Source organism: Seriola lalandi, unplaced genomic scaffold (assembly GCF_002814215.2).
Source record: "Seriola lalandi dorsalis isolate HSWRI2012SDOR001 ecotype SW California unplaced genomic scaffold, Sedor1 jcf7180002054519, whole genome shotgun sequence".
Classification (NCBI taxonomy): domain Eukaryota; kingdom Metazoa; phylum Chordata; class Actinopteri; order Carangiformes; family Carangidae; genus Seriola; species Seriola lalandi.
Genome location: NW_019525072.1, coordinates 27,509 through 40,446, shown reverse-complemented (window position 1 = coordinate 40,446; position 12,938 = coordinate 27,509). Strand labels below are relative to the sequence as shown.

The 12,938-nt window shown below is 42.8% G+C and overlaps 1 protein-coding gene across 2 annotated transcripts in view; it reads left to right on the top strand.

The window, feature by feature from the left end:
• The window catches only part of LOC111660568 (inactive phospholipase C-like protein 2), a 68,296-nt gene that overhangs the window by 52,286 nt on the left and 3,072 nt on the right, over positions 1-12,938 (top strand). For both annotated transcript variants that reach the window (XR_002761159.2, XM_023413915.2), the window contains exons 4-5: positions 2,176-2,251; positions 9,845-9,954. Coding sequence is in view for 1 of the 2 variants with exons in the window: in XM_023413915.2 (XP_023269683.1) it covers positions 2,176-2,251; positions 9,845-9,954 (186 nt within the window). In the remaining variant the exon portion in view is untranslated. The remainder of the gene's footprint in view (positions 1-2,175; positions 2,252-9,844; positions 9,955-12,938) is intronic.

Below are 12,938 nucleotides of genomic sequence, written 5' to 3'. Positions count from 1 at the left end.
CACATACCTGTACATTTCTACAGAAATGCACGCAGACACCATATCTTTGCCTTACTCTACCTGTGACGGCCTTTTATTGATCATGATCATTCTGTCACCAGCTATTTGTAAGTTTTTCTCTCTACACAGCCAGTGTTAGCATTAACAGCTGTTTACTTACCAGTCTAGAAGTCGTCACTTTCCAATAGCGACTTTACTGTAGCCTCCAGTCTCAGGCGTATTATAACCTCTGGACACGTTTGGTGGCAGAGAAAACTTACAAATAGCCCCTTAAAAGAAAAATGCTTGAACATAAAACAGCCATTGTTTATGTCCATTAATAATCTGAGTCCATTATGTCTGTGAATTTTGAATCTTCTCATGAATAATCGCACAAATGTGGACAATGCAATGCTATATATATTTGTTACAGTGGAAGAAAAAAGAAAGTCAATAGTTCTCTTATTCAACTAATGTCAGGTTAGTGAGAATCAGAGCATGGATGTCTTTTTAGACTCGGTAACAGTCACATAGGAAGAAATACTCTACAACAGAAACAAACATGCTACTTTCAATACCAGAATGCAGTGCAGCTACAATACAAGTTGCGTTCAAGACTTTCGCTTCGGTGTTCTTGGAAATATTTGCCGTTCGACTTTCACAATTGCTTCAACTCTCACCTACACATTCAACTCGCAGTACTCACATCCACTCTCTGGAGGTTAGTGAAGACATTCTTGGAAATGTAGTTTTCATCGGGTTCTTAATGCATTAGACATCAAAGGTTCTGCATATTTCTGATTTTGCTAAAAATTCCCCTTGACGGAGGGACTGTCACAAGGAGCTAACTTTACAAAATTGTCAGCGCTGAAACCAGTTCTCATTAGGATAGGAAAACAAGAAAAGGCATACACACACACACACACACACACACACACACACACACACACACACACACACACACACACACACACACATTATGAGAGTCCACTTCCTGTCTCCTGCTAACAGGAGTGTGAAACTTCATTAGCTTCCTCTTCAGTGCTGCAGGCCCGGTCCATTTGCTTCTCTTCAGCCTGTGGGATGATGTTTAGGGCTCGAACTACATCGCACTGTAATGGTCAGACGCAAAAAAGTCAAATCAATCAGTCTTTGTTTCTTTGTCACACCCATCGGTGCAAATATCCAGAATCAACTATAAATGCCAAGTATGGTGACTTTACTTTTCTCAGTAGCTCTCAATGTACTTACAGATTTGCAGAGAACATATACATGTACAAACATATATAAACAAACTCAGAAATACAGCTTTTATCTACAAACAAGAGCTTGAAATCAATCTATATACAAGAGTGGTACTGTGTACTGCCTGTACAGGATTGTGGTACAAGTAGTGCAAGAGAGTGAAAATATTGGAATGAATATTGTATGAATAGGAAGTTACTCTACATACTGAAGCGGTTTAATATGCATGCACTGAGACTATATGTACAGTTTATACTGTTAGTTGTATTATATTTTTGCAATAAGATAAGATAAGATTTGTCCTGCAGTGGGGACATTTGCTATATACAGTATATAAGGTGACAGACAAGAGTAGAAAAGGAAAAACAGGCCCAAACCAAAAACATTTAAGGCCTAATTCCTTTTGTGTGAGCCCATAGAGTCAAAAGCTAATACTAAATAGACTACTTACAATTGAGCGTTTCTCATGAATGTTATCTAGCTTTCTCTTGTACTTACATACAAGGCCAACGAAATCTCAACCACGCTGTTTACATGCCCAGTTAATTGGAAAGAATCCACTTCCTCTGATTATGATCTTACCCCAATTAAAGTAATCAGATAAAGACATTTACATGACAGCTTTGTTGCCTTAATTGGGCTGAGGCTGAACTGTGAATGTGTCTGTAAACACGGCAGCTAAGAGCTGAGCCCAAATCCAGCAAGATGAGCCCTGGCTGTTGAGGGGGGATCAAAGCTGTTCGGTTATAGCCAAACAATGTGCCAAGAGAAACACCTCTCATTAATTTATATGACATGCTTCCCTCTTTGTATTTTTCTTCGCTTCTTATCTTAACTATACAGTGAAAGTCCCCAGGGTTTGGCTGGGCCTCTGCTCCAGGCTTTTACAGGTGTGACTCTGGTGAGACGCTGAGATGCAAACTCACTTCGTGCCCCTCTTTTGTCTTCTAGATGATCCAGACCAGCAGAACGCTGATCGAGTCGGCTGATGTGGTCTACTCCAAGCTCACGCAAGCACAACGGGCAGGTAAGCTGCATTATGGGATGAGCAGAGTCCTCTGCCGCAACATCCTCGTCCATCGACACTGCAGAACATGTCGCTCACAACTGGATGCATAATCCAAGATGAAATTTGTGACGATTTCATGACATCGCCTTGAGATTATTCCTGTTCCTGTTTTCAAATGTAGAGTCTCTCCTTGTATAAGAAAATAAGCCACAGCACCATGAAGCAAAGCAGGAATAAGCCAGATCCCACTGCTACTGTAAAAAAAGACAACTCACAATTCAAGGACTAAATCTGTGTCAGACACAAATGAAATTACCTCTGGCATATTTCTTGAATTCGTTTAAGAATAATAAGATCATAAAAGCAACATAAGAGGAGGTTAACGTTTTCATCTCTTTCTCTTTTAAGATCCAAATGAATCGTGTACTGTGAGAACGTGGTGCATCTGCAGCCTTTTAAATGTATTGTGTGTCATGTCCTCTCGCCTAATAGAATGAGCATAGTGTATCTACTCCTACAGCGCCTCCATCAACATCAACAACAGTGGCTGCTGTTGATAGAACGGGCCCATCATCAGTGAGTCAGCACCGAGTAGTTATCATGTCAGTGGGCAGGTGAAAACAATCAGCCAGCCACATAGACAAAGGGGCTGCAGGAGAGAGGACAAAGAGCATAAACATCTTTTTGACAGAGCGTGGAGTGAGAGGGGGAGGCAGGGAGGGGGTGGCAAAAACGGGAGAGAAAAGGATGGAATTAAAGAAGCATTTCATCAGTACGGCATTTTCAAAAAGAGTGTTCGGTGTAAAAGGTCCGGCCTTTTAGGAGAGTGGGTAAAATTGACCATAATAAGATCATTAGGAGAGAAATGGCTTCAAATCAAGAAATCCTGTGGCTTGTCTTCTCTGGCCTCTTTTACATTCAACACTAATTGTTCCTCATTTACTTTGCTTCTCTACCACACAGCAGTGGCTCAGCTGAAGAGCTCCTCAAACCAGAGCATATACCCTGAATACTGACATCTTCATTTTGCATGTTTGTGCCTCATTCTAAATGCTGAAGGCAACCAAAAGCACAACTGAACTGAAGGAAGTGTGAGACCTACAGATTCAAGCCTATTATAGACCTTATAATAGCTGGTGTAAACATGGAAAGTCATTTGTAGTCTGTGTGCTGTTGTTATGTGTTTTGTGTGCGATAAACCCAAAGTAGACTGGGAGGGCTCGCTCACTGGCACATGCCAGCCCCGTGTCCTGAGGCCGATGAGCCAATTTAAGCCTACTATGCCCAGCTTCGTCCCCTGCTTTCACACAGAGGCAGGCATATGCTTCACTCCCCCCATCCCACCACAACAAGCAAAGCTGATATCTGTGCTGTGCAGTTACCCAGGGATGTAGGTTGAACGCTGGGGCTTCAATCACAGAGCTGTCCCCTGGCTCCAAGTTTCCCCCAGCCCAGAGCTGGAGGCAGCTTCAAAGGCGATGACTGCAGAGTTAAGCACAGCTTAAACCCGCACACAGCCACGCTCACTGCAGTGGCAGTGGCTGGATACTGGAGGGCTGATTCTTAGATTATTGCTGCTGTCAGGTGAAAAACCTTGTACCTCTAAAATGTCAAACTTTTTGGGATCATAGTAAGAAAACTAGCTTTGTTTTGTGTCTCACAAACATGCTTGTTTTAAAGTAAATTAATTTTGAAAGCCCAAGGGTTGAAGTATCTTCTGAAGGAGCATGTAATCCTTTCAATCCAATTGATGTGAAAACATGGAAATTCCCAAATTTGAAGTAACCAGTTTTTCACATAAGAGCAGCATTACGTAAGAACGATACAATGAGGCAGAGGGCTGAAGCGACAGCCCTGAGGGGCCTCAGCTGCATGCCAAACATAGCACTTTCCATATCGCCCTCTCCCACTCCCCTGCCCCTGGCACTGACACACATGCCTCGATCCAAGCCGCAGCCATTCTCAAATATACTGTATGCAACTTCCATGCCTGTTCATTCATCCGTCCAGACATTCTGTAGTTTTGACAGTGATAAGCGAGGCAGAAAAAAAAGGAAGGAAAGGAAAATATATTGTACAAATAGCAGCTTTCTCTTTGTGGAATATTACAGCAGGCTGCCAGAGAACCAGATGCCCCAACAGTGTTTACCAAACTCCAATTACCAAGCTTTTTTTGTGTAAAAGATCGGTGTAATGTGACCTACTGCCTCAAATCAAAAATTGGAAGAATGAAACTTCTAAACTTTAAATTAAATTTAACCTGTAGGCCTAAGGGAATATAAAATCTGAAGTAATATTATCTCAGAATACAGAAGAGAGTGAGTCTAACAGCAGCATTTCATCGCATTATTTAACTACATATTAAGGTTCATGCACAACTGTTTCCTCTCAGAATTGTTATTGTTATTCTGCATTACTTGTTGCTAATGTATAACAGCTCGGTCGACATCAGCACATGGGAGTATGAAAATATAAAATATCATCTGTTTATGCAGAAGCAAATATAGATTTGTATCTGTGCTCACAATGCATGAAAAGCATTTAAGAGAATATCAAGATTGGAGAAATGCTTGATGGGGAAATTATGATGCCTGATGCTGTTTCCACAAGTCAACATTTTTAGATCTGCTATAATAATCCCCAGCCCCGCTTTAATAAACAATTTATTTTCCGATATTAATGCAGACACTTCTGTGCCGCTCCTTCGCTCAGCACGCTCTTTGTCCTCTCCATCTGCTTCCTGTCTCATCGGGTCCCTGTTGTCTGTATATCTGCTGCTGCTTTTGCTTGCACACATGCAGAATTCTCCCATAATTGTTCATCAATTTTAACTGTATGGTTTAGTGAAAATGGGAAATTAAATATATGCATATAAGCATGTTATTATAGCATTATATTGTTGTGTTGGTTGTTGCTGGAGAACTTGAGCTGTTCATTAAGAAAATGCTCTAAAATTCGCTTGAACTTGCCCTTGCCTAATGCTGAACATGTGATAAATAGAGAGGTCGAGAGGGTTGAAGTACGCCACTTCAATCTAATTTTAAAATCGAGGTCAGTTGGTCCAATAAAATGACACAGACTCACCTGTCTCCCTGCACAAACCGATCTCTCTAAATGGGTTTTCTTCCTTTTTTTTCCCCCCATCATCTCTGTCTTGTTTATCCTGGTATCTCGCTTCATTATGAGCATTTCTTACCCTCTAGAGAACAGCAAACCCACAGAGGACATTTGGCTGAACTCGTGGCATCCCAGCTGAAGCGCAGCATCTTTCTGCTGGCTTGGAAGCCATGGATTTACATCTTTTGATAGACTGACAGGCAGCTGAATGCACCCTTCAGAAGCCGTCTCATTAGCCATATGATTATGTTCAAACTGACTATGACAATAGCGCCTCAACACAGACAGAGAATCCGAGCGTGGAGGATTTGCATGGAATTGAAGGTTTTGTCCCTGTGATCGATCTGGAAGGCAAAGGTATAATTTTGGTGTAATGGTTGTGTGAGAATCAGGAAAAAGGTGCTATTAGAGGACGGGATGGGATGGGATTGGATGGGGCAGGTGTGTGTGTGTGTGTGCGTGTGCGTGTGTGTGTAAGGCCTTTGATTGAATCTGACACTTTTGTCCCAGCCATTAAAAGTGTGCTGTTCTCATCAGCTAAATGCTGTTGTGACAAAGCCATAATCACAATGACGGGCAGGCTGCGATCTGAAAGGAAGGACCCGAACTAACCTCTTACCGCCTATCTTGCCTTTTCGTTTTTGAAGCTGAGCAACGTTAAATGACTGGCATGTTGGGAGATTCATCATTCATACTGCAGGATATTAGAAACGGCGACGGACAGTTTTGCGGCGCTGAGGCTCCTGCATCCCGGCAGCCCCACCTGCGTTTCCTCTTTCCTTCCTGTGTTCAGTTTATGCCCAGTCATTATTGCAGCTAATCAGTTTAATTTGGGTAGTGAAGCTGACGTGTTGATGAGGATGGAGAGGTGCTAGATGATCCCCCCTGGGCACTATTGATGGCTAGGCATCACACACACCGCTAATGGGGGACCAGATAGACAGCTGCACACTCTGGCACCTCCAGATGCTACCACTGTGTGTATACTCTGCACACTGTCGTATGTGTCTGCACGCATATCTAATCTGCTTGTGTGTTGGAGAGCACAACTCCCAATCCTGACAAGCCTCTGCTGCACTCTGCTTCTGTAACTCTGTGGATTTCTTGAATTGAGCTGTGCAGAAAGACCGAGTTTGGATGGTAGTACAACAGAGGCTATAGCGCCTTCGAGATGGGCCAGAGCTTAATTAAGCCATTTATACAACATCTCTGCACATCTAACAGCATCTCCGTGTATTCAGCATCCAGTTCTGTGAAGCGTTCGGATGTCTTGTTTGAAAATGGCTCTGCATGCAGCCATGTTAAAACAAGGTTCAGGAACAGGTGCAACCGCGCTGTATGGGTTTAGGAGCCGCTGTCTCCCTGCAAGCCTGCCTGTGCTTATTTATTGATGTCTCCCTCCATGCAAAGACTTGCTCTGCGGCTGACCGTTGTGTTGGTATGTTTTGAGACCACTCTGTTCCATTACCATGGAAATCCAAGGGATAAAGGCATCTCCCTCCCGTTGTCTTCCTGGGCTTTGTATAGTCATTGTTTTCCGGTCTCATCAGCAGCTGGAAAATCCCAATCTCTATTTGCAGATCTGACTATGTTGCCCTCTTACCCCGTTTTCCCATCTTTGTTTTTCATCATTTCTTTTCTTCAGATCCTGTTTGGAGATTCTGTTTGATTTTATTGTTTACGTACCCTTTTGTCTCCGTCTGTCTTGGCCTGTAACTGTCTCTTTTTCTGTGCACATGTACTTGCTGCTGCAGTACCCATTACAAAGGCAGAGACCCTCTGCTCCATGCAGAGACTGTAAGCCTTCACCGAGGCTTTTGTCTGCATACTGTATTGTGTGTGTTTACTCTGAAGAGACATGTTGTTGTCCCCTCAGTCCTCGTGACTCTAATTTCTCTCTCTCTCTCTCTCTCTCTCGCTCTATCTGTCTGTCTGCTTTCACTAGAGAATCAAAGCATAGGATCCTGACTCATCAGTGTGCTATGGGGGCCACATTCTGTTTATTAACTCTATTAACTAAATTTCACACAGTTTAAGTGACAGTAAGGAACAGCAACCGTGCGGCTGTTGGGGGAAGGAAATGCTTAATAATTGGGAAATTAAATGCTTGAAGAGGCTGTATTGCGACAAGCCGCCTCCAGCTAATTTCATCTCTTATTCAGCTCCGCGCCTTTCTCACTCCCCAAGTCCTGCGATCGCAAACTGCCTTGGCTCAGCTCTGCACCAGCAGCAGCCCATTAACTACACCAGATTACAAGATCAAATCAGCCATAAACCCTGTTAACACAACTTTCAGGCTCAGAAACAGATATTCTGCAATGGCTCTACATCATCATTTATATGGAAATTAGTGAACAACAGGGGCCTTGACACTGATGTGCACTGGAGGCCAGAGTTGGTATTTTCTGTATTTACCACCAGACCTCTTGATCGCTTCTAAGTGTTCTGCAGATTACTTGGGAAAACGTGTTCCTGCAGTGCGTGTCAAACATACAGTCATATTGAAGTTGAGTTCCTGGAGTTCATTTGTGTGCATCAGCAGCTCACTGGTTTAAAGAAAAGTACTAAGAAGTACTTTTTGTTACCTTTTTCTGCATAAATATTTGCGGACATCAGGGATACCCTCTAAGAGCAGCACATAGGTTTTGTGTAATGGGAGACAGTTTAACTGCCTCGCTAAACATAGAGAGCATGGCAGTTCTTTACAGCACAAAAAAGTGGAGCATTGAATTTTAAACCAAGCTGTGTTTCCAGTAAATGTCGCTCAGTGTTATTTAGCTATTATATTAGGATCTAAAGGTCCAAAAAAACAAGCAAGACAGTCTGCCACTGGGCTGAGGGAATTCTCCTTCTCCCCAGTGAAAATCAGTTTCATCAAAGACTTCTGTTGACAACAACTGAGGTGCAGTAGACTCAGTTTATTAGGTACCTCTTCTATACCTAACAGAGGAAAGTTGTCAGGAAGTGTGAGGTGCACCTGAAAATCTGTCAGACCATCAGTGCGACAACATCTCACCAGAGAGAGTTGGTGTCACGCTGTGGCATGAATTGACCCCTCTTGGTGCAAATGAAAGGGGGCGTCAGTTTTCACTTTATTAGCAACACCTAGCCAAAACTAATGCAGTCTAATACAACATAGATCCTGCAATAAATCCTGTTCAGCCTTCAGTGTTCTAGAGAGGCAGTGATTCAGCCGTGCTGTTGAACTGCGTTGCATTAGACAGAGAGATGTTTCCTTTATTCAGTTTCATTGATTTAACCTTGGTAGTCAAAATAACAGAAACACCTGTCAGTATAACGAAATACAACTCAACATCGACACAAACTGCAGCCTCCGAAATGACCATGAAGTTGAATCAGCACCTCTCCGAAACAGTTTCAACCATCATGAATGGAGGATTTTTTGCAGGACTCCTCTACTAGACTGCATTAGTGTTAGCTAGGTGTACCTAATAAACTGCCAACTGAGTGTGTCTGCCTGTTGGTTAGTGAAAATAGCTGAGGACTAAAGAATGAATGACTTGTGATGATGGGCTTTTCGTGAATTATAGCGTATTATGTTTTGTCAATGTCTCTGCAGTGAATCAAAGCTGGAGTGGTGTAAGGTCAGTTGTCAGGGACAGACTGACAAGCAGGCAGAGACTTACAGCTTTAGGAGGAGTTTGTTCTTAAAGCCCAGAGGATTAGTAATGGTCGGCCTGGTATAAATGAAGCTGGACCAACTGATAGACTAATTAGAGGTTAGCCTGCATTCATTACCTTATTTTCCCCCGTGATTAGTAATGCAGCACACTGAATAGTGAGCTGCTACTGTGGCCATTGAGGTGCACCTGAGGAGTTAGCTGGGCGCCTTTTTGTTCTGCAGGTGTTCTGCAGAGAAAAGGTGACAATTGAAGCAAATGATTGCATCATTACAAGGAGGTTCTGTTTTCTGCTCTGTCTGTTATTAGCAGGACAGATTAGATGACTGATTTAACAGAAGAAAGTAGTCATGGATTTGGATCTAGTTTTAACATTATGAAATAGTAAAAATATTGTTGCTCTTTTACTATTAACTACTGTAGTTAATGTACTAGAGGTAAAATGTGACATTTTTCATGATTAACTGCAATTACTCGTGTTTCATGTCCCTACATCTTAGATTTTATACAATAACAAATGCAGGGGATTGATTGGAATGACCTCTGTTTGACTTCTGTTTTACTTAAAACAAGAACAGCAACTCTTTACAAGATCATATAAATTCCTAAATCCTTTAATAAGATTTAAGTGGAGTGATTTTCCTTATGCTTCTGCGTCCTTCAAGATATTTATACTGGTTTAAAAACATTCCCTGCTCTTAAGCGTTCACAAATAATAGCCCAATTTTGGAAGACAGGATGTGACTTTATAAAAAAAAAACTTTTTTTCCTTTACAGTTGTTTTTGGCTTTAGTAATATATGCTTAATATTGTATGTTTTTCTTCTAATTTACAAGTGTGTGTCTCTGTCCAGGTCTGGACTTCCATGAGGACCTGCACCGCATTGGAGCGAAGGAGGGTCTGAAAGGCCGCAAGCTTCAGAAAGCCATGGAGAGCTACGCGTGGAACATCACTGTGCTCAAGGTGAGATGAGCTGAACCCCCACCTCGCAAGTGGTCTTCAACACAACAAAGACCCCCATAAATACCCTATACCTTCAGGGACCTGATTGATGCCAACATGTAAGATTATATTAGAGACTGTACTCAGATGGATGAGCAATCCCAGACCATGCTGCTGAGATTAAACTACATGGTGTCCTGGGGGTAATTGTATTTGCCTCCTCCCCTAATCCCCAAAATCTCTTAATTAATTACTGTTGCTTCCAAGTACCATTTTATTTAATCGCCCATGTAACTATATTGATGAGATATGATAGGATTGTTGACACTTGCTTGTAGACACATGTAAGATGCTCTGTTATTCCTCGTAAGGACACAACTGGGTCCTTTGGACATGCCTTGAAGAAGATGCTGAGCAAGTTGCATTATGGTCTCTGGGAGATTAGGTTGCCTAATGCCTTCATCTCTCTGCTTCCATGAACGCTAGTATTAACACCAGCGCTGATAAAACACCACATGCTGCTCGGACTGTGCACTGCACACTGGGCCTGTTTGGATAAGTAAGAACAGCGCAGCCGGGATATTTTTATCTCATCTCATCACCTTGAAATAATTTAGTATTGAGTGAAGAAGCTCCCCTGGCTGAGCTTTTTGCTGGAGTGTCATTTTAGGTAGATGTTTGATCGCTTGATTCATCTTTGTCTTTTCATGTCCGCCCTGTGAAACAGGAAATACCTCAACGTAGTTACTGCTGATAACAATTATTTCTGTTATTATCCTCTCATGTTTTGATGAACTGATTAATTGTTGTCTACTGTAAAACAGAGTCCTGGGTGACATCATTTGCTACCTTTTTTGTCTAACTGTTCAAAGTGTTTACTGATACGAAACGGCAAATAATCAAAGCAGCAAATGCTCAAATTCTTCGGGAAGCTGAAAACACCTGGCAGCATTGGTTTATAAATGAATTAAATGCTTAAAAAATTACTAAAACTTTATTTAAAAATTTTTTTGACATATTGATTAATTTCAGCACTAACAAGCCCTCATCTTCTTGTTTTTCTTGAACTATCAGAGTTGCAGTGTGTGCAACAGCCAGATTTATCTCCATTAAGACTCATTGCACTCAATAAAATTGGGAAACTTATGTGCTTAAGTAGCATAACAGGTGGGCACCCAAACCTAATCCACCCCCACCCCAACCCCCTCTATACCCATCACTACACCTCCCATCCCTGCCTTGTCTCTCCACACACTTCTCTCTTTCATCTTTTCCTCGTCCTCTCTCATATGTTTTCTATGAGCAACATTTCAACATGAGGGCATCTTGGCATGCAAATAACTCCTCCTCCTCCTCCTCCTCCTCCTCCTCCTCCTCCTCCTCCATTCTTCAGTTGTAATCTGTGCCTCATACTGAACATTTGGTGAGAGCCTGGTGCCTGTTTGCCAACGCTTGCAGCCATGCCCGGTTATTTTACCTGCTAACCTCTCCAGATCCTCAGCGGGCTGGGCGACACTTGCTGGTCGGTAGTGGGGAGCAGAGAGGAAGTGCGAAAAAAGAGTTGCATCTTGCCAAACCCCATTCCCTGGCCTTTCTTTGACAGTTATAGTCAGATCAGAGCTGTCATGGTGAATGACGGTATTTTTCCCATTTTTTTTTTTTCCACTGGTACCACCCTGTCACTCGCTGTACCTTCCTGTCAAGAGAAAAACAAAAATCAGAGCGACAGAAAGAGAGGCTTTGAAGCAAATGTCAAGCATATTGCAGTGCCTCTGACGAACAATAACATTTTGCCTCTTGTGGTCTCTCAAATAATCACCATTGTGGTTTCTACTGTAATTAACTGTTGTTTGAGCCATTTTATCACATATTTAATCAAGCTCCTGCTCAGATTTTGCCAATAGGTGGCTGTTCATTGCAGGGCCACCTATAGCCATGCGAAACAGCGAGCTCCCACGCATTGAGGCAACTCTGGCCTCTTGTTTTGTGTTGTATAGTTGATGGATCAAACAGAAACCCATTGAAACCATTAATAATAGTTCAGGTGGAGATGAATTGCTCTTGATCAGGATCCACTGTCACATACCCTTCTCTCTCTATGTCTACAACCTTGATATAATCTACTCAAGGCAATTTATTGAGATGGACTTATTCTGAAAAACAAGGGGGAAATTATAGGCTAGAATTTAATGAGGATATAGTGGTGGGATTTGGTGGCTGCCCTTGCTTGGGCTTAGCCCCCTGTGAATAGCTTTAGGCCGGCATAGGGGTGATACAAGTGCGGTCTTGATTTGGCTCTGCTGGGAAAAGATGAAGCTTCATGCTGTCTTATTTTATGCCTGGTGAGTCATGACTTACATAATTTGTAATAGTTACAAATATGACTTATTCATGGTCATGGCTTGCGTACTTGAGTGGCTCAGGTAAGAAGCCACTTGCAGCGCATTAGCATCACCTGGGAGGAGAACACTGGTCGTTGTGCGCAGGGCAGGACCTTCAGTTATCCCGCAATATGTCAGAACGCTGTGCCCGCCTTGTGGCTCCGAGAGAGCGTTATCCCCTGCACCGTTTACACTTCAGTCTGGTGCGGAACAGGTCAGCCTGCGACTCCTGACAGGGGATGTTAGCCCAATGAGCTGACACAGCAGGTCAGACGGAGTCTAGAGTGAAGTTCAGCGGGAGGGAGAGGCAAAATATGCAGATTCACCGATGTGAAGGCGCAACTGCTTTCAACTTGCTTGTGAACAGATGTTTGGAGGAGCGGCGGTGTAAAGAAAGTGTCGGAGCGGACGCGCTTGAAGACAGAGGGTTTGTGGCAGGACGGAGAGGCCTGAAGGGAAGACTGTAGAAGTGGAGAGAGTTTGTGAAAAGCATGTGGTCGGATTTCTTATCCTTCTTTTGGCCTGTTCTAATAATATAAGCACCTCTCACACACAGAAATAACCGCCTGTGGAGAAGACTCCACCACATTGCCACATGGCAGAGACAGCTAGCTTAAGGAGGCA